At 42.3% G+C, this 22392-nt stretch overlaps 2 protein-coding genes across 5 annotated transcripts in view; one reads left to right on the forward strand and one right to left on the reverse strand.

Annotated features, from left to right (window-relative positions):
* VPS13C (vacuolar protein sorting 13 homolog C) overlaps window positions 1-8668 on the reverse strand; it is a 182107-nt gene extending 173439 nt beyond the window's left edge. For 2 of the 4 annotated variants that reach the window (XM_028099927.2, XM_028099928.2), the window contains exon 1: window positions 8525-8665. In XM_028099927.2, the coding sequence (XP_027955728.1) occupies window positions 8525-8624 (100 nt within the window). In that variant the 5' untranslated portion in view covers window positions 8625-8665. Of the gene's footprint in view, window positions 1-8524 lie in introns of all 4 variants that reach the window. The other 2 variants (XM_028099926.2, XM_028099929.2) reach the window with 2 other exon arrangements.
* Window positions 8669-16229: 7561 nt separating this feature from the next.
* C2CD4A (C2 calcium dependent domain containing 4A) lies at window positions 16230-17330 on the forward strand. The gene has a single exon (XM_028099949.2). The coding sequence runs from the start codon at window positions 16269-16271 to the stop codon at window positions 17328-17330; it is 1062 nt and encodes a 353-aa protein (XP_027955750.1). The 5' UTR covers window positions 16230-16268.
* The last annotated feature ends 5062 nt before the right edge of the window (window positions 17331-22392 follow it).

The raw sequence follows: 22392 nt of genomic DNA on the forward strand, positions 1-22392 counted from the left end.
TATAAGCAAATAACTTTATTGCTATAGCCAGATCACAGGACTAAGAACAGAGGCCACAGAAAGTTCCTGAAAATCCGGAGGAAGGGTAAATATTTCTGTCAAAACTTAAAAAAACAAACAAGAAAAAGAATGAATAATAATTGGAGATAGATAAACTAGATAAACTTAACACTGCCAGCAAGGAGGGTACTAAAGCCAATCCCACAATCTGGTGTCTCTAATCCCATGGAGAAGCTCCGTGGAGACCATGGTTATAGACAAGTAAGGAAGTTTATGAAGTGATTTCCTTTTATGATGGACCGAGAGGCCTAAAGGATGAGAGTAAGCAGTAAGTGCAGTCTGTTTCAGAAGAGGTTTCTCATTCTCACCTTGTGATTCTCAGTAATAAACTAGAAACATTTTGATGAGCATACATAGGGAGTCACACATAAAGTTTCAAAGTTAATCTTAAAAATTGATTTTTTTTCAAGAGAGAGAGCACACACACAAGCAAGGGGAGGGGCAGAGGGAGACGCAGAATCCCCAACTGAGCAGGGAGCAAGAAGCGGGACTCCATCCCAGGACCCCGGGATCATGACCAGAGTCGATTGCAGACGCCCAACCGACTGAGCCACCCAGGCGCCCCAAAGTTAATCTTAAAGGGTATTTTCAGAAGTACCTTAAAGGGTAAATCCTGGATCAAAATTTATCCAATAATCTTTACTAATGAACCAGAAGATGAAAATGATGGTAAATCCATTAAATTAGCAAATGACACCAAAGTAAGCAGAGTTGGAGTCATCTCAAAAAAACACAATAGAAAAAGAAATGGTTGCTAAATTACAGAAAACAACCAAGTCAGTACATTTATGAATACGAATGAAATGGTACTGGCATAATATGGAACAAGCCTAAATCCAAGAATGGCTTCTAAAACACAATAGCCTACAAAATAAAGAAAGATAGTACTCATGTTAAATACCTCCAGTCAGAAATAATCTATCTGAACTTTCACAGAAGTTTAGCTATACCTTTCTCATGGTACATAACTATATAAATCCCCAACCTGATTATAAACTCCTTACTGATTCTCCTCATAGTAGGTGCTCAATAAACACTGACATAACTGACTTAGAATGCATATTATACTGGAGTAGGATGACTACAATAAGATAAAATCATTCTATTTTAGAAAACACTCTCTGAGCTATAACCTTTCTTGATCCTCACCAGCCTTCTAATGAAGGAGACAGGACACAGACATCAAGCAAAAGAAACTCAGGCACAGGGGAGGCTAAATGACTGGCCTAAGGACACTATGTCAACCTAGTAAGTGGTAGAGCCAGGGCTCAAATTTACTGATGCCCAATGTTTTGCTCAGAACATCACACTGGCTCCAAAGAGCAGAGCAGTTTTACTTCTTGAAGATAATTCTGTCTCCCTTGTGGAGAAAAAAAATGCCATACATTGAGAGCCCTGTGTAGTTGGTGGATCCACTTTTGGTCTTTGCATTTTAAGAGTGTGAAAAAAATTCAAACCAAAAGGGAAACTAAAACCAGTAAAACTGACAAGGACAAAGCCAGTAAGTAAAGATAGAGTCAAGGTTTATGTTAGGAGGATTATCAGAAGAAAGACAGTGCCACAGTGGAAACCACAGACGCAGGGGATGATATCGCAAAATGACCATCTTCGTACTTTTCAAAAATCTATGTTTTTCCAAAAACAAAAGACAGAAATTCTTAAGTTATAACTACTCAGAACCATAAAGATCTTTAAACCTACTTCCCTCTCACTTTACATATGAAAAAAAAATGAAGCCTAAAGAGAGCAGGTGGTTTATCTAAGATCATAAAATTAATGTGTAGAGGAGCTAATAAAACCTATGTCTCCTGACTCCTGGTCAATGTTCTTAACGTAAAACAGAGATTAATTCAAAACTGTGTTTAAAAACAAAACAAAACAAAAAGCCCAACAAACAAAAATGCCATACCTTACTCCATGAAACTAGTTTTACATATTGTAAAATAAAAAAAGAATATGTAGTGCTATGTATTTGTTTTGGTTCCTTTATGTATTACAGACTCATTATTTATTTGAAAGTATATCAAAATATTGAGACATACTCATTCTCTAAAAAAGTGAGCTAAAGTAAATGACTGGTTTTTTAAAGAATAAATCAAATTATTTTAATAACCATTGCTTTAGTAAGGAATACTGAAGAAACTATTGTAGCAATTCATTTCAATTGAACCTTTCCATTCAACCCAAATTAACTAATTCAATTAACGCAGACTCCTTTTTCTTTTAAGTTTTATTTAAGTAATCCCTACACCTCACATGGCCCTTGAAATCTCAACCTCAAATCAAGAGTAACACAGGCTCCTCCACGGCTCCCTCCTCCAACTGAGCCAGGGAGGTGCCTCCCACAGACTCCCTTTAATAGTTCACAGAGACTTTGTCTTGGGAGACATCAGGAGAAGAAACAATTGACTCTTACTCTTTCCACTTCCCTATTGAAACAGGAAGTCTTGGCAAAGAAAGGTGGAAAGCTGCCCAATTACCAACGAACTTTCTCCCTTTCAGGAACATTTCGGGGATCTCATAATAGTGAGGAGTGTGGCAGAGCTTCCTAGCAAAATGGTTATCAAACCACCAACTTTAAGTTTTATTTCGGGAAAAGGGGTGGATTTTTAATTTATGATGCCTTTAAAAGTGTGGTAAGTAAGGTATTTTCAATTTAAGTTTTTAAGCATTGCTTTGATAATAACTGGGCCTAAAAATATATTACAATATTAAACTTGTTATTTCTTTTACATGCTATATAGGACAAGCTACTGACAAATGTGGCCTTCACTACACCAAGGGGGGCTGGGAGGAAAGGACTAAAATAATTCCTCTACAAGTTTAGAAATATCTAGACACTGCTATGTTTTATTTGTCAAGGTTAAAAAGAAGCAAAGAGGCCTGCTTTTTCTTGTATTTTCAAGCTACTCTACAGCTACCTGTTAAGACAATGTAAAATATTAGATGTGGATTTGCAAACATCAGTATGAGACTGGAACTTCATTTAACTTGTCACATTTCATGACTGTGACTCTTTGCTCACCATTCTGAGTGAAGAACGAAGAGGAAAGATGCAGTGATTACGATTTCCCATTATGAAAGAAGAGCAAGTGGCACCAAGACTTACCTAATGAAGGAGATCACTCTGCTCTGGCCTTATTCAAATCACAAAGGTTAAAAGCCAGAAGAAATGACCTTGTCTAACCCTCTCGTTTACAGATAAGAAACTAGCGGTCACTGGTCAATGACTCGCCAAAAGTCACATAACTAGGCAGTATCAAAGATGGAATTAGATCCCTCCTTCCTTATGCGGCTCTACTCCAACAGTATCTGGCAGCTGGTGGAAAAGTGTCAGGCTTGAGGTGAAGGACAGTAATCAGCACGGGCTCAGCCTGGTTTGCAGAGCTACAGACTCTGTAGGCACTCCACCTGGCTTCTACTCCTGATCGCTGTAGCCACTTCTTGCATCCAACACATCACAGCCTCTATGTATACTCTACCTGTCAAATGGAAGTGAGAATTCGGAATGAAGGATTCTCCTGCTGACTTTCCACAGTAAATTCCTTTGAAAAATCAAACTGACAAAGGTTCTACATCGCAACAATACTACTTAAACCAAGTTGCAAAAGAGATGGCCTTTCAACATACCTTTTCAGAAACATGTTACTCTTAAAACAATTATATCCTGGACACAGCTCAAATAGCTAAGGGCTGTACAATTTATCTTTAGGTACCAGTTTCTGAAGAACAAAAACCTTCCTACCTGCATAGGCAAGCAACATGCCCACCACACACTTTTCTGAGCCTTTGAAAACCTGACTTACAAACTAGCTGGCATATAAGTATATAAGTGTAACTATAAGTATTTTAAGTGTAAATTCAAATGCAAATGAGTTTTTTTTTCTTTTAAGAAGTTTGGAAAATAAGAAATGTTTAGATGTGTTGTGTTAGTGCTATACCAAACTGTCACACTACAGAATATGAAAACCCTAAGTTTGAAGCCTAGAAGAAACATACTCCTGAAAATAAAACAAAGCAGGCTGTTTTCCATAAACTCAGCTAGGTTTGGTTATCATCACTATTACTATCAGTATTAACAATTTAACAATCATAATTACAAAGGATTTTCACACCATTTAGTCACAAACACAGTGCTATTTCCCCATTTTACAGATAAGGAAACTAAGGCTTAAAGAATTAAAATGTTTTGCTATGGGTCCCACAGCTAGTAAATAATCAGGGCCTCATTTTCCTACAACAGCAAGACTTTTTTAAAAGATCATTCTGCTTAAATCACTGTTAAAAAACACAGGAATTGGGAACCCTGGTTGGCTTATTCGGTTAAGTGTCTGCCTTTGGCTCAGATCATGATCCCGGGGTCCTGGGATCGAGTCCTGAATCAGGCTCCTTGCTCAGTGGGAAGCCTGCTTCTCCCTCTGCCTGTCGCTCCCCCTGCTTGTGCTCTCTCTCTCTCTGACAAATAAATAAATAAAGTGTTAAAAAAACACACACACAAGAATTGTTTGGCATTTTAAAAAAATCTCTGAAAGAATAAAAACAGGGGTGCCTGGGTGGCTCAGTCAGTTAAGGATCTGCCTTGGGCTCAGGTCATGATCCCAGGGTCCTGGGATGGAGCCCCACATCGGGCTCCCTGCTCAGAGAGAGCCTGCTTCTCCTTCTCCCTCTGCTGCTTCCCCTGCTTGTGCTCTCTCTGTATCAAATAAATAAAATCTTTAAAAAAAATAAATTAAATAAAAAATGAAAGAATAAAAAGAGAAAAAAGAAAAGACAGCTTTTTTTTTTTTGGCTTCTCCAATTTAAAGGCGATATCCATAGTACACTTCCTGTTTCTAGACTTTCAAATAAAATTTCCCCATCCTCTTTGTTCTACAACTTTTTGTCTATTGTGAATTTCACTGTGTATGTCTATGTATGTATGAATATATGCACACCACAATCCTTTTCAAATTGTTTACACAATATTTTGACTTTTAAAACTACTTCTGATATCATTTTCCATTTTTACCAACATGATACCTTTCAATCACTTAAGACATGTTTCTCTTAAATTGTAAGTTTCATGAGGCATATACATCCTCTAAATCCTTTTTCATTTCTTACTATAACGTGTTCAGCACCCAGAAGTTCTCTTAAAAATGCAGAAGACAATCTCAATATTCTCCTTAGAATAGAGTTTCTCAACAAACATTTTCAGCTGGATAATTCTTTGCTGTGGGGGGCTGTCCTGTGCATTGCAGGATGTAGCAGTATGCCCAAGTTCTACCCATTAGATCCCAGTAGCACACCTCTACTACTCAGTGTGACAACCAAAAATGTCTCAGACATTGCCAAATACTCCTTTGGGGCAAAGTCATTTCCAGTCGAAAACCAATGCTTTAGCCTAGTCAAATATTCCAGTTAAGAAGTATCAATTTAGTTTTCCATTTGTTTCTAAAAAATAGTAAGATCAGCCCTGTGAAATTTTTACAGGTTGAATTTTTTTCTCAGGGTGTGAAAAAAGTTTTTTAAAGATTTTATTTATTTGTCAGAGAGAGAGAGAGAGTGAGTGCACAAGCAGGGGAAGTGGCAGGCAGAGAGAGAGAGAGAGAGAGAGAGAGAGAGAGAGAAGCAGGCTCCCCGCTGAGCAAGGAGCCTGCTGTGTCCTGGGATCATGACCTGAGCCCAAGGCAGAGGCTTAACCAACTGAACTACCCAGGCATCCCAGGATGTGAAAATTTAACAACCAAAAAAAATGGAAACAGCCAAACTCTATGACACATAAACCTTACTTACTAAAACAAATAGTTTTCAAATAAGAATATATAAAATTTTCAATTCTTTATAAAATCTGTCAATATCATGGATGTCATAAATATCAGCTATTTCATTAATATACCCACTTTTTTACCATAAAAAGTTAAAGATACATTTCTTCAGGAATATTTTCAGAGAAGAAAAATAGTTCACATATCTTGCCTTTCTTTTTTAATGGGAGAATCCGTGTCATAAAGATAATATATTGAATAATATCTATAGAACCTTCCTTTATAACCACCACCAAAAAAAAAGGTGGCAAAACTTCATAGAAGCAGAGAGGTGGGCTGATAAAGCTGAGGGAATCCCAGATTAGACTTCTAATGGATACAGTTCCTGAAAGAAAGGAGTTTATTTTCCAAGGCCTATTATAAAATTGATGTTTGCCACTGGCAGCATACCTCATTCTAAAAGAAAGAAAATGAGATGAAAGAAAATAAAGTTTCTTTTCCTACAGTCCACCAAAAAAGAGAGGAATAAATGACATAATATTGTGGCATTTTAATTTCAGATGTGAAAAGTTCAAAATCCCCAGACAGCATACTTTACAATTTCATAGTAAAAACACCTCCAACTAAAATCACAGAGTACTGGCACTGGAAGGACCTTCAGATGGTACATATTCCAACTCCCAATTTTAAAGAAAAAGGAAAGTAAGATTTGGTAGAGAAGAAATCTTTGAATATATCCATAAACTTCCTTTAAAACAAAAATCTGACATAAATAGGGCACAGTGTTTTAACTTGGTAGGTGATTCTGACTAGTGACTGTGTAGGAATATTATATTATTGCTATGATTTTTTTTTCTTTTAAAGTTTAAATCAAGATGAAGAAACTAACAAGGAGGAAGGTCAGTGGTTTGTCCAACACAACAACCTAGAACCCACGTTTCCTAAATCCTACCCCACTGCTTTTTCAGATTTCAAACAATGTTTACAGACTAGAGGGGCGCCTGGGTGGCTCAGTCGGTTAAGTGGCTGCCTTTGGATCAGGTCAGGATCCCGGATTCCCAGGATCTAGCCACGCATGGGGCTCCTTGCTCAGCGCAGAGCCTGCTTCTCCCTCTGCCCCTCACCCTGCTTGTGCTCTCTCTATCTCAAATAAATAAAAATCTTAAAAAATGTTTACAGACTAGAAGGAATAATTTGTATTCAACAGTATTCTGAAGAAAGAGCTGACTCCTGCAGAAGGTACTGGATTTTTAATTCCTTAAATGTCTCCTCCTTTACTTCCCTTTCTCTTGCATTCTATTAGCGTTGGAGGAGGGCATGTAAACAAAGGATGTGGTGTTGGGCAAAACAGAACCAATCAAATGATCAGCAACCTATTCAAAAAGGCTCCTCCCCAACCAGGGCAGTACTCCTGGTTCTGTGACAACATTGCTCAATATAAATATGTGGTTCACATATGTAATTATAAATTTCAGGAACCAAGTTTTTTTAAAAAAGGAAAAAGAACCGAGGGAATGAATGTTAATAATTATACTGTACTTAACCCAATATAATCAAGTATTATTTCAAGATATAATCAACATAAAAGACTGAGATATTATACTCTTTCTCCCACTATTTTCAAAACTCCACGTTATTTTAGACTCAACAGCAAGTCTCAATTCGCTCTAACTACATTTCGAGTGCCTAATAGGCGCAGGGGCTGGTGGCTACCCTATCCGACAGCGCTTTGCACAGGTCTATAATCGCTGACTAAATTAAAAGCAGTTCCATCCACTTGGGTAGTTCTTTGGATTTCTTTCCAAAGCTAACAAAATTCCCAAAAGTCTTTTGTAGAGTGAAATGGTATCCCCAAGATCCCCAAAGCTTAATACGCATAATCAGTGCAAATAATCAATCTTTCTGAACTGTGTGTAAGCATACTACTTGCTGCCTACTTCTACACACTCAAGGTTGAGGACAGAAACGTTTGTGTTTTGGGCATGCACCTAATTAATGATGCCTGTTGTGGTTTGAATTATTTTTTTCTATCATCCAAAACAAAACTGAAAGTCATCTTCTTACCGAGGTGAGGTAAATGTTAAGAAATCGTTTTCTCAAAAGGTGAAAGTATTGTAAGAAGCCGTACTAAACAGGCCTTTAGTAATGATATCCCAGGGCCAACAGATCCCTTCCCAAATCCTCCAATTCTAGAGAAGGAAGCCAGTTCCTGCTCGCCATAAAATGCCAAGAGAAGGGAACTGCGAAATCCCATTTCTTTTTTCTTCTTCCTTGGTGCCACTTTATTAGGCGTGTGTGATCACGCAGCCACCCCCCCTCCCCCCGCACGCGGTGCAGGAGGAGAAAGCTTTTTTAAATGCTGTGGAGCGAACGGGGCCAGACTGAGGGCAGCGAGAGGACCCTCCAAGGAGGGCAGGGAGGGACAGAGCAGGGAGTCCGCCTCCGGGACGGGAAAGGTGGGAACTCGGAAAGCGCGAGCGCGACCCTGCTGCATCTCCCCACCCTGGGCGGGTACCCGGGGACCCCGTGGCGGCGGAGGCGGGCACAGGCCTGCCGGCACCCCGCACCTGCCGCCCGGCGAGGGAGCCCAGCTAAGGGCCCCCTCCCCGGAGGCGGAGTCTCGGGCGGCGGAGGGAGCCGGGCCCGGGCGGGAAGAGCCCGTGGCGTAGGCCCCTCCGCCAGCGCGGGCAGTCCGCCGCCCGCGCCCTCTCGCTTACCGCCCCAGATCCCCAGCTTCAGCTGGGACTTGTTCAGGTTCTCCACATAGTCCCCCAGGAAGCGGTTCAGGAGGTCCGCGACCACCGACTCCAGCACCATGGTGGGACTGAGGCGCCGGGAGAGGGAGGAGTCGAAACCGCTGGGCGCAGCTGAGGGCGGCGATCCGCGCCGCGAATGACAGCCCCGCAGGCGCCGGCCCGCCCCCGCGCCGCGCGCGTGGCCTGGGATGTGCGCAGGCGCGCCGCCGCCGCCACCGCCGCCGCCCTCGCCCCCGCCCCCGCCCCGGCCAATCTCCGCATGCGGCCGCTGTGCAGCAAGCTCGCCTTCCCTCGACGTCTGCGGCCCCAGCCACCCGAGAGCGGGCGGAGGAACGACGGGGAGCCGCGCCCGAGGCACCAAACGGAAAAGGAAGGGCAGGAGTTACTGAGCACAGTGACATCCATGTGGCCGCTCTGTTTGCCTGTCGTCGCCTCCTGTCGACCTTGGGTCCTCAGAGCTCATCGTCCAGGGCAAAAGTGGCTCCCCAGCGCCTCGCCTTGCCCCGCGCGGACCCGACCCGACCGGTCCGGAGCCTCCCAGGCCCCAAGTCCATCCTCAGCACCTCGCAGGCAACTACCCTTTCAACCGTGGGTCAGGTGGGAAAAAGGAGACCCTGCACCCTTGTCCTTCTACATTAACCCCGCCGGCGGCAACATCTTCAGTTTCTTTTTGCTTCTTGAAAATTTTAATTATTTAAAAGTGAGAGGGAACAGAACGGTATCATAGGATGAAAAGATAAAATGGCAACGGAATGTGCATTTGGTTCTTACCCTTCTCCTGTGCTTGATTCACTTTTAGTTTGCTCAGGAGGCATTTCTTAGTTACTTACCTCATTAAGGAAATGAAGAACAAACGTAGTACTTCCTTTATTTTAAGTATGGGTTAGCTGTTATTTATATGTCACTTTCTTCCATACTATCATTGAACTGCTCTGGTGTGGCAAGACATTGAAAAGTGGGGCTTTTATAGTGCAAGAACTCTCTACCTTAATAAAATTTAGCCACCCATTAACCAATTCTCTTTAGAGAACTGGACTTTTTTTCTAAAATATATTTTAGAAAGCTGTTGAGATACAGTGTACAGAAATAAACCTAAGAAATGCAAAGATTATTTGTAGTCAGACGCATTTATTAACTGCTTTGCTACATTACGTATGATGTCTGAAAAACTGAAATGCTCCTAAACAACTGCTCTCAACCAAATATTTGTGTCCCCCCCAAAATTCATATGTTGAAACACTAATCCTCAATGTGTTGTTATTGGGAAATGGGGCCCTAAGGTGGTACTTAGGTAATTAGGTAATTAAGCAAAGTCCTCATGAATGGAACTAGTACCCTTTTAAAAAAGAACCCCCCTCGCCTCCCAAAATAGACCCCAGAGAGCTCCCTCACTGCTTTTGCCATGTGAGAACACAGCAAGAAGACAGCCATCTGTGAACCAGGAGGTGGGTCCTCACCAGATTCTGAATTGCCTGGCACCTTGATATTGGACTCCCAATCTTCAGAATTGTGAGGAATAAATTTTCATTGTTTTTAAACCACACGGTCTATGGCATTTTGTTATAGCAGTCTGAATGGACTAAGACAGTATCAAAAAGAAAAATCATTTCTTAAATTCAAAATCCACTGGAGAAGAAAAAAAAAAGTCGAAATGTCTGCAGTTGGTGTTATGTAAAATGGACGTAAAAGAAAAACCAATACTAATCAGTACTATCGCTATCCACCTCCATCCTCCACTCCTACGCACAGGAAATAAATCCTTAACCATTTGTTTTTCCTTGCTCAGTCACCCTGACAAAATACCTAGCAGGCACTTTGCACTTCTTTCCTTCACCATCTGCGACCTGGGATCGAGCCCGGCCCCGCATCGGGCTCCCTGCTGGGCGGGAAGCCTGCTTCTCCCTCTCCCACGCCCCCTGCTTGTGTTCCCTCTCTCGCTGTGTCTCTGTCAAATAAATAAAATCTAAATAAATAAATAATAAATAAATAAAGCCAAGCCTGTCTATTCCACTTTTGACATTTCCTAAATTCTTACGTCTCACCTGGAGCACACAATCACCTTCTAACTGGCCTCCAGTTTTTCCCTTCTCCATCCATCTGCATGCTGCCATGGGAGCTAGTTTCTAAAGCACAGGCGAACTCAAGTTGGTCACCTGTTCAAAAACACCCAGTAACTTTCCAGGGTTCTGAACGCCCTCCTCGGTCTGCCCCCAAGGTGTTCCTAGTCCAGCCATCCTCCTCCAATAATTCCTCTCCCCTTGTACACTCACACCAACTGTGCACTGAAGGGAAAGAAAAAATATATATATACATAATGATCTGGTTGGGATAGGCATGCACCATAAAACAGTTAAGCAAACAATGCAAGCATGTGTGAACAGTGCAAGATCAGATGGAATATGCCATAGGCAGAATAGCATGGTCAAGCAAATGAAACAGAAGGCATCATCTGCTGGGAGAAGTGGACAATACTAACCCTTGTATAATAATAATTCCTTGCACTTCTATGGTACTTTACACTTTTGAAAGAATAATGTATGTGCTTTTTATATGCATTATTCCATTTTATTAATATTCAGTTATAACTCATGAGCTATCATACCATTATTATGCCAAGGTATGAATTTTCATGTAATCCTCACAAAAAAATCTGTGAGATAAGTCATGCAGGTAGTAATACTGTCCCATTTTACAGAAAAATAAGTCAGGAATATTAAGCAATTTACCCAAAATTACACAGCAGGCATTAATTTCCTCTAGTTCCCTGAACATTGCCACCTTTTTCTCTTTCAATAATTGTAGTTATTAAATCACTGCTAAGCTGGTAGTAATTCTCAGAGATCTTACTTTGGAAGGTTAATCAAAGAATAGAAAATCTCAGGATGCAAAATTCAGCTTAATATTGGCAGTATAAATAATGCTATTACCACATAGTAGAAAAAGCTTATAAATTTTAATATTTTCCTTTTTAAATGTGTTTTGAGGGTTTGATAAGGTGCATACAGTAATGCTGCAAATCCTGCATACTTCTTGAAGAAATCAGATATTTACAGTCCTAATCCAAAACAAACTAATGTAAAGAAACACCATTAACACTCTGATGTATAGCACTATACCCAAAGGAATTTGGATAGGAAAGTGAACATTGTAGTAATTATAGTTCTTACATTCAATCTGGCTTAAGAATAATGCGACAACAAAGGCAATTGCAAAAGTAAATTGCAATGTGGGACTGAGCAATAAAAACAGGTGAGCAAAATATAATTTCTGTTTTAAAAACAAAAGTCAAAATTAGGAACACTTACTAAAAATTAACAACTCTTGGGGCACCTGAGTGGCTCAGTCAGTTAAGTGTCTAACTCTTGATTTCAGCTCAGGTCATGATCTCAGGGTGGTGAGATTGAGCCTCATATCAGGCTCTGTGCTGTGGCGGAGTCTGTTTAAGTTTCTCTCTCTCTCTCTCTCCCTCTCTCTCTCTGTCCCTCCCCCCAACTCGCACGTGTGTGCTTGCTTGCTCTCTCTCTCTCTCTCAAAAAAAAAAAAAAAATTAACAACTCTTGCTTAAAAACTGAAAAATAAGAAATTCTAACTTTGCACTACCTCACATCCACATGCCATTTTCTTACGTTTTGTTAAGAAAAGCAAAAGGCATTTGGGGGGAAAAGAAAGAAATGGAGGAGAAAGCTAGAGAATAATCATAACACCATGGACCGTCAGAAAAGTTAGGAAGATTAGCTGGCCGAAAGCACTGGATCGGATTGTAGAATTTGAGAGCCAGAGGAAAACAAATCTGGCTAATCCAACCCCCCTCACTTGACAGGTGGAAACAGTGAGCATGAAAGAGAATTAAGGGACTTGCTAATGTTCCACAACAAGTTAGTGACTGTCAGAGCTAAAACTCAATGTCCTGACTCCCTGGTCTGTGTTTTTTCCATTGCTCCATACTCTACTTCCTTGAATGAGAAAATGGATAATCCAGAACACTGGTGTTTTTTACCTGGTTATAAACTCTCTTTTTCTTGCTTTCTGTGACACCCAACCTCCAAGTCATTATTTTTTTAAGTCTACTTTATATTGTTCAGTTTCCTCCTACTGCCAGAACACCTCTGGCCTGGATGGTATGTGATCTATTCATGCTTATTTCACCAAATTATTTTAGAGCTCCATTACTGGATGTTCCCATGGTTCCAGCTGTGAGCCCTAAAGGGCCACAGCCTTCCTCTGAGTAGATCTGTGTGTTCCAGGCGTAGGGCTTGACCCAGTTACACCATCCTCCTAAGAGCTCCATGGCTCATGCTTCTGAGGTAAGGAAAACTTAAGGCTTAATGCGGCCTCAGGGCACCAGCCATTCAAAGACAGGCCTGCTGTTTTCAAGAAACCTTACACAGGAAATGCTTCTAAAGTGTCACTGAAGAAGGTGAATTGTTAATAAAAACAAAGCAAATCTGCCTTGCTTAGCCACAAATAAAAATGTTTTTAGAGGACTTCATGTGTGAATCAGCTAATCCCTGACTAAGCAAACCTGTATAATAATAACAGCTAATAGTTCACCAGCACTTACTGTGTGCCAGACATTTCATGTATTTTTAACACAATAGTCTTGTGTGATAGAAATTATTACCCTCATTTTACAACTTAGACTCAAAGAGGTTAATTAACTTGCCCACAGTCCCATAGCTAAAATGTTGCATAAAAAAGATTCAACCTAGGACAGATTTACTCCAAAGTCTGTTATTTCTTCACCCGTAAATCATTTCTCATGCTCTGGTGCTTTCTTCCTTTCTCCCACCACAACATAGCTTTGCTTAACAACTTCTCAGATTGTGAGCCTCACCATTTTAACCAAGGTCTCTCTAGGCTCTCACTTGCAGAGCTAACAGCCTCTTGTCTCCTGACAAAAGGTGAGTCAAAACACCTGCACATCACCCTCAAGTATATAATTCAGCAATCATTCTCCCATAGATTTAGCACCGCCCCAAGAATTTTGGCCAGGCATGGAGATGATATAAAGACAAAGAAATAGCTAGTCAAGGGCATGGCAAGCCCAGGGACCTGTCAACCCTGCCTCCCTACCAAGACTAAGTATATATAAATCCTGTTCAATAGTTCCTTCTCCTCCTGCCTCTGCTAGACAGAATTCAAATAGTGCATCCTCATCATTGCTCCTCTGATGGATGAATATAGCTGATGTGATCTTGCACAGCCTGGATCCACATGCCTAACATGGTGGCTGAAACCCAGGAAGCAGTCAGTAAATATTGCTTTGAATGAATAAATGAACTAATGAGCATTTGTTCTCTTCTATAATAACAACAAATATCATATCAGACATTGTGTATATTAGGCTGTGTATGCTAAACTCTTTATTTGCATCATCTTATTATATATTTATGACAACCCTATAGGTACATACTATTATTATCAAAAGGGGTGAGGGAGCTCTCCTGGGTCTCTTTTATACCATCATTAATTTAATTACCTCTCAAAGGTCCCAACTACTATTGTACGTCTGATACAGTGGCTTAGAAAGGTTTAGTAACCTGCTCATGTCACATAGTAAGGAGCCATTCTACAATCAAAACCAGATCTGAGGGTCAGCTGGGTGGCTCAGTTGGTTAAGCGTCTGCCTTCGGCTCAGGTCATGATCCCAGAGTCCTGGGATTGAGCCCCGCGTCAGGCTCCCTGCTCAGCGGGGAGCCTGCTTCTCCCTCTCCTCCCCACTCATACTCTCTGTCATTATTTCTGTCTCTCTCTCTCAAATAAATAGAATTTAAAAACACCAGATCTGATTTCAGACCCAGTTTTCTTAACCACAGCACTCAACAGCGTCTCTTCTATTTTTATTATCATTAATAATAATCACTACTTCTGTGTATTTAGCACTTACCATGTTCCAGGCACAATGCTAAGTATTTTACATTATTAGATTCATTTAATTCCCAAAGCAACTCAATTATGACCACTAATGTGTATTATTTCCTCCATTTCCCATCACTGTGAACATGGGAAGTTACTAGGAATAATCATAATTTGCAAGTTTATGTGACAATTCTAGAGACTATTATGTAAATCATCGAGCACAGTGCCTCTGTATGTATACCCTGAAAGCAAAATGCACATGCCCCATCCTAAAACCACCTTTGGATAAATGATTCACTGAACATTAGTTTGTTTAATTACTAAACGTTATTTGGAGAAGCAATTAACTTACAAGGCAGTATTTTAAGCAGAAATAGCATACACTCAAATTCTCAACAAAATGCCTCAGATCTCTTTTAACCTGAGCTAGCTGGAACCAGTTCTCTTACAGAATGAACATGGGTCAGTTTTCAAAAGGAAGAAAAACCGGTGTTCCAGGTGGGTACAGCCTGGAAAGGCCAGAGGTTATCCGGGTGCCTTCAACGGATGGTTCCAACAGCACAGTTGTATGCAGGAGTGTATTTTCCCAATCAAAAATCAGCACACGTGGCTTAAGAAGTGGGTTGTGATTTCTTTTAAGGTATGAGATACACACAATCCGATACGTAATTTTAAGTGTATGCTAACTGATTTTTTAGCATATGGAAACACCTCTGTAACCCCACCCAGATCAAGATACGGAATATTTTCAGCATTCCATAAGGTTCCTGTACCGAGTAACTTATAATCAACAAAGAAAATACATTTAACATCAGGACTGAAAACCAGAAAGCAGGTAAGAAACTTCAAAGGCTGGCTTTTAGGGGACAGGGACGGTCTTAAGTAAGAATAAGACAAACCCAACTTTTTAATCTTCTTTTAGTGGTGGGCTTAAGAGTTCTTCCGTGGATTCACACTCATACGTGCGGCGATCCCCCCAACGACTCTCGATATAGTTGAGATTTAACCCTTTTTCGCACGTGAGAATATAGAAATTTGTTTAGGATTTCTGAGAATAACTGACCCACCACACGCAAGGGAGAGAAGGAACTGGATGTTTCGAATTTGCGCAGTCGACCTAGCCACGTGGCAGAGCGGAAGGCCTGGCGTCAGGTTACCAAGCAGCGCCTCTCGAGCCCGCCCATTGGCCAGCTGTCGGGGCCCCAGGTATAAAGGCTCAGGCCGGCTGTCCTTGAACAGCGGTGCTGAATCCCGCCGCGCGCGCTTTGAACTCCCCAGAAGCTGCGCGCCTCCCTGGCACGGTGCCTCACGCAGAACCGTGCAGACACCCATCTGACACCGGACCCCAGGTACGCTAGGAGGGATTCACATCCTTGTTTAACTCGTCTGGGGGCAAACCGTGAGTCCTAGAGGGGATAATTATTATTTTAATTCTCGCCGAGGACTAGAGTGCAATAATCCAAGGATTCGGGAAACGATTGCACAAGCAAAGCGCCTCTTGGCATTGAGGACGGCACGACCAAAGTTAAAGGCCAACGTTGTGAGAATCTCCGCCTTAAGCCAGCGGAGGACCGAGATTAAATCAACAAGCCCCGAACTGTACAGGACTACTAGAGACAAGAGAAGAACGATTGTTCTTCAATCCCTGAAACATAGCTTGCAATAGCAGCGTGAAGGGCAGCTTGCACTGTCCAGGGGAGGAAGGAGAAAGCGCCCCTCAAGTAGAAGAAAAGACACGGGAATTGCTACGCCTTGCAGAGCTCCCTCTGGTGACTGGTGTACCCTTGCAAAGTGCAAGCCCAGCAGCACCAGCAGAGGGTCACTCGCATCCGGCACCCGCCGCCTTATGTGGTGCCTGGAGAGGCTCCGCTTGGGTCCCGAGCGCCTCCTGAGGAGCAGGAACGGGATTCTTCAGGGTCGGGGCCGCCGAGTCCCGGCCCTCATGCCCGCCGCGTGGGAAAACGTGCTCACCCCGGACCGCATCCCCGAGTTCTGCATCCCCCCGCGACTAGCGCCCTGCACGGCCCTGGCTGCACTCCGGGTTTCCTGGCTCGAAGCGGCAGAAATAGACGACGCCGCCGGGCACACGGACTGGGACCCGCGCTCGCAGGCCGCGCTCTCGCTGCCGCACCTGCCGCGCGCGCGCACCGCCTACGGCTTCTGCGCGCTGCTCGAGAGCCCGCACACTCGCCGCAAGGAGTCGCTCTTCCTCGGGGGCCCCGGGGCCGCCCCGCTCCTGCCCCCGGGCGCAGCCCCTGCCCCCGCCCCCGCGCTCCCCGCCGGCCCCCGCCCGATGCCCGACGCGCCCGCCCCGCCGCCCGGCGCCCACCGCCTCCTGCGCGCCCCCGAAGGACTGCTGAGCCGCGCGCTGCGGGCCCGCAGGAGCCGCGGCCTGGCGCGCGCCCGTTGCGCGTCCAGTCGGGACGAGGACGAGCAGCGCGGCGCCGGCTCGCGGTCCCCGGCCCGGGCCCCTTCCGCGTCCCCGCCGCCGCCGCCTGCCTCCGACCCGGGGCCCGAGTGCCTGGAGGCCGAGGGCACCGTGGCCCTGGGCGGCGCCGGGGGGGCCCTGCGCCTGGCCGCCCAGTACAGTCGGGCCAGCGGGCGGCTCCGCGTCCGGCTGCTGGGCGCCCAGGGCCTGGCCGCGGGAACCGCCGAGCCCCGCGCCGTCGGCTGCCGCGTCAGCTTCGTCCTGCGGCCGCCGGGCAAGACGCGGCCGCAGCGCAGCGCCGTGGTGCGGCCGAGCCGCAAGGCCGCCTTCGACCAGGACGTGTGCCTGGACGGGCTCTCGGAGGACCAGGTGCGCCGCCTGGCCGTGCGCGTCAAGGCGGAGAAGCGGGGCCGCGGCCGGGAGCGGGGCCGCCTGCTGGGCCAGGGCGAGCTGCTGCTGGGCTCCCTGCTGCTCCCCTGAGGGCGCCCGGGCCTCGGGCCGTCTGTCCCCTCGGGGCGCTCTCCGCCCGCTGGGAACTCGGACACGGACAGCCTCTCCGTACAAAATAAATGCTATTTATTTATTCTTCTACCCATGACTTTGTTCAGTTCAATACTGGCACATATGTTGCTAGATTAATTATCACAATAAAGGACGTAATATTTTGTGTAATACCTTCAAAATGCGTTTCAGAAAATGGTATGGTGTTCTGCAGTAGTGGTTCCCAGCATAGACAATTGCACTTCATGTTCCTCACAGCCCCTGTTGGGAGATAATGGATCACAGGAAGTGTTAAAACTAGAGGGTGTCCTGGTGATCGATTTGCCTCAACCTCCTCATATTGAAGTTTGTTTATTCCACAACATCCACTGAGACCATCTTAGAGCGGGTATTACCTTTGAAGCATTGTTTAAGACCCCAGGTGAGAAAATGAGGCCAAGAGAGGTGAAGTAACTTGTTCAAGGTCAACAGTGAATTATTAATAGAAACTCAAACCTGATACTTTTAGTTACATCTTGCTGGAAAAGCAGTGGAAAAATTGAAGCCATTTTAATATTCTAAGTTAAAATAATAACAGTTTTACATGTATTAACTAGTTTAATTTTTTAAACAAACCTGAAAGACAGGCACAGTTGTCCTCATTTTAGGGCTGAGGATACTGAGGCACAGAATATAGAGCAGAGTCAGGCTTTGCATGTAAGCAACCAGTATTTTACTCGTTACATTCTAGAAATAATACCAAGCTTCGGTTCATCTCATTACTGTTGTGGGATGGCAACTTATATATGAAACTGTTTATTTCTGAGTTGGGGGTCTCTTCACATCCCCACACCCTAGTGGAAAAGCAAATTGGCTCAAATGAGTAACTTACTATCTCACGCTAATGTCTAAGGTTCCGAGAAGATGCTAACTAGTCTCAGAGTCATAGAAAAAAAGGGTGCTAGCCTAATTGGCCCCAGCTGAGCTAATGTGCAAGGGCAGGGAGTCTAGAACATAATTATAATATTGTTCTACCTCTGGCTTCTGATAGTGATAATAAGTGTATTATGTTTTAAGAGATGATTTTCCTTCCTTGGTCACATTCACTGCCAAATAAGCATATTTCTCCCTTTCTTATGCATATAGGAGGAAAATGTGTCCTTAAATGAGGGTTGAAAATATTTGAATATGTGGTGTGGTGTGGTATTAAATACGACTACATTAGCAGTCTGGATTCAGAAACCTTTTCTGCTTTCACTAAACCGTTAGAGTTTTATCCACTGGTGCTCATGAAAAAATGCTGTTTAGAACAGGGTTTCAGTATTAGTCACAACTCAGGCATAAGCTGAAAATGGGTTATTGTGTGGGTGCTTACAATGACCAGCATTGAACAAATGTGAAGAATAACTGTGAATTCACTGTCAAAATCAGCCACATCCAGAAGCTCCATGTGGTTGACCAAGTGAATGGTGACATAACAGTAGTTCAGACCTTTCATGTGCTCTTCAGTCTAAGTCACCATATCCCTTGCCTTCAAGCCAACAACTTTTTAAAAAATGTTTAACTTTCTTCACGATTTCAGAGTTTTGGTAGAATAACCAATACTGAATTCACATATGTAGTACTTTAAAAGGAAAATAAATGGAAAGTGAAAACAACTTGGCTACATACAATATATCAGGTTGGGATTTTATTTTGTTGCTTTTTTAAAAAATAAAAACAGATTGCACTGATGGTTTAAATATCAAAACCTATTCGGAAAACATTGCAATCACTATTGTCACTAGATTATATACAAGTAATAGTTTGGGGGCAGAAGTATCATTTTATTAAGGTAACATCAACATATTTCAGGGACCTAAGTTTTCCATGAAATAATGGTGGGTATTTCCAAACAGAATCTCTACTAATATCAAGTTATCGTTGATCAAACAATTGTAAGAGCCTAATCAGCAAGACTTAAATGACTAAAATATAATCATAAATCATAAGACCTTGGGATTTTAGAGTTGAAAAGAACTTTAAGAATTATTTTGTACAAACCGATGTAACATAGAAAAGGACCAAAAAGACAAACTGTAGATTGCCCCAAATCACACAATTAGTATAAGAGGTGGGGCTAGGACCAATTCTATTCTCATTTTGCTCTTCAACCTAATAAGTCTTTGGATCACTACTTCCAAGAAAGAGAAACATTTGTATGTAAGTTCCTTTACATTACTGAACTAATTTGAATGTTTTGCATTTAAGAAATCTTTGCAATACAAATTTTTTCATGAAAGCATCAGCCTTGCCTAGGGCAAATTTAAATTTGGTTTGCACTTTGCTGCCTTCTAGTGGATCCCTCATAAGTTTTGTCAGTGTTTTTACTCCTTGGTATTAGACCATCTCAACTAAACACTAAAGACCAATGTAAGGTCAGAACCCAATGACCTTGAAGATGTGTGCTAATATCAGATTATGGTGAAGATTCACACTGCAAAATAACTAAATACAGCTATCTGGATGTAGAAGACATCAAAAAAATTTTCAGATTAAAAATGAAAACAAAAGAAAACCTTCCCAGTAATTACGAAGCTGGGAGTATGTGTCAATGGCATGTTGGTTGCAGAAAACTGTTTTTAGAGTTCTCATGTTTCTCAATCGGGTTTAGATATGCATATCTTTGCACAAATGATATTACACAATCTTGCTTCTTTGTGGTTTAAATATATGAACATATTCAAAGAAAAATCCCACACAACCGACCACAACATGTCAGTTTAAAAAGCTTTAGTTAAAAAAAAAAAAAAAAAAGCTTTAGTTAAGTGCAAACTTAAAAATTAAATCAATAGCTTGGTTACTTTGTTTTACAAAGGTAATGCATTCTATGCCTAAAATACTAGCTTTAATATGGCTAGAACATGCCTCGAAGATTATTTCTTTAGAATCTAATTTTCTTTTACACACACTACAATTCACAAAACTTTCCCCCATATCCATTCCCAGTCAGGATACTATTTTTGGTAAAGATATTTGAAAGACAGGGCAAAAAGTAGGTACCATGATATTAAAGTAACAATATATGGTTAAAGGGTACAAACTTTCAGCTATACGATGAATAAGGTTTAAGGATCTAATGTATAATATGATTAAAGTGGATAACTTTGTATTCTATAATGATATTTATAAAGAGTGTAGAACTTAAATGTTCTCACAAAGAAGAAGAAAAATATGTGAGGTGATGAGAGTTAATAACTAGATGGGGGAGCAATAAATATATATAAGTGGATAAAAGGTCATTCAAAAGGTTTATTTAGAGGGGCACCTGGGTGGCTCAGTCGGTTAAGCGTCTGCCTTCAGCTCAGGTCATGATCCCAGGGTCCTGGGATTGAGTCCTGCATTGAGTCCCTCAGTGGGCTCTCAGTGGGGAGCCTGCTTCTCCCTTTCCCTCTGCCCCGCCTCCTCTTCTGCCCTGCTCCCTTTGCCTCCCCCTCTGCCCCTCCCTGCTCATGCTCTCTCTCCCAAAGAAATAAATAAAATCTTTAAAAATTAAAAAAAATAAAAATAAACAAAAGGTTTATCTAGAATATCTATCATGGGTCGAATACTTTTCAAAAATCTAGATTTATACCTGTGAATAAGATACAAAATGTCCTCGCTCTTATGGAATCAAGTTTTCAAAGTTGGGGAAGGAGACAGAAAATAAACAAATAATTTCAGTAGCACTTCAGAAAATAAAATGTGATAATGAACAAAGGCACGACTATGGTCAAAAAGGCACCTCAGATTGGGTGGTTAAGAAAGGCCTGTGTGAAGACCTGACATTGAGCCTTTTCTCTAGGTTCACATATACAGAGTTTAATCTAGTTTGCTGATGTGGGGACTCCTGGCCTCCTAGGGTGCCCTGACAAGGGCTTTCCTAGAAAATCCGCTAATACCTTATTACCACTTCCCCTGTGGTTCAACTCTATGTATAGAAGCTCGTCTGCCTCCAGGCTTATGAGTCTAACGGACAGAATAAACCTGAGGCAGCCCATGGTGTTTACAAACACAATTTTTACTATTTTTGCATTTTATCATTTGCATATTATCATACCATTAGCTAAGAATTTTGTTAACAGCATTATAACGGCACTTGCATTAATTTGAGAGGATGACAAATTCTGGTCAGATTAGGCCTTCTGGGACATTTAGGAAGCAAATAACAACATGACTTTTCTTGTTGGTATTTTATGGTTTTCACAGCTAATTTTTATCCTTTATGCTCTTGAAACTTCTCAACAACTATTTGTGGTAGGTACTCTTATTATACCTGGGGTGGATGCTGTAGGTTGGCCCCTTCAATGCCCACCCCAGCCCCTTACTGCTTTCCCTTATGTGCTATAGAGTCTAGAGAACAAACATTTGCCTTCCCAGACACTTTTTCAGCTATGGATAGCTAAGTGACTCAGTTATGGCCAGTGAAACACAGGAAGAGGTCAGCTAATGGTGCCTTTTCCCTTTCCTCCCTCATCCTGCTGGAATATACAAGTTGGGAGAAACAGCAGCCATTACTAAGGAAGCTAAAGGATACTGGTTTCTCACTGATGTCACTGACCCTCCATGCTGGCTCTGGACAGCCTCCCCCCAAAGTTCTTGCCCATAAGACAAATACATTCCTAACTTGTTTCGGCCATTGTCCAGTTTTCAGAAATATATGAACACAATCTTAACTACTATAATATCCATTTTACAGAGAAGGACACTTTGATTCAGAGGACTTAAATAAGTTGCCTAAGACCATGCATCAAGTAAATGATTCATTTAATTGCAGACCTCCCAGACCTCCATGCTCATTACTTTTTTTATTTCGTACTGTCTTTCCTCATGTAAGCTATTGTTCTAAACTTTTTTTTTGAGATACAATTGGCATACAATAAATTGCACTTACTTAAAGCATACAAGTTCATGAGTTTTGACATACATATATGCCCATGAAACTCAGTTCAGTCAAGATAATGAACATATCCATCACTCCTAATAGTTTCTTCATGCTCCTTTATAATCCCTCTCTCCTGAACTTCTCTCGCCTCCTCCCTCT

This window comes from Eumetopias jubatus, unplaced genomic scaffold, assembly GCF_037043125.1.
Source record: "Eumetopias jubatus isolate StellerSeaLion01/CBP00866 unplaced genomic scaffold, mEumJub1_p1.0 scaffold_7, whole genome shotgun sequence".
Lineage (NCBI taxonomy): Eukaryota > Metazoa > Chordata > Mammalia > Carnivora > Otariidae > Eumetopias > Eumetopias jubatus.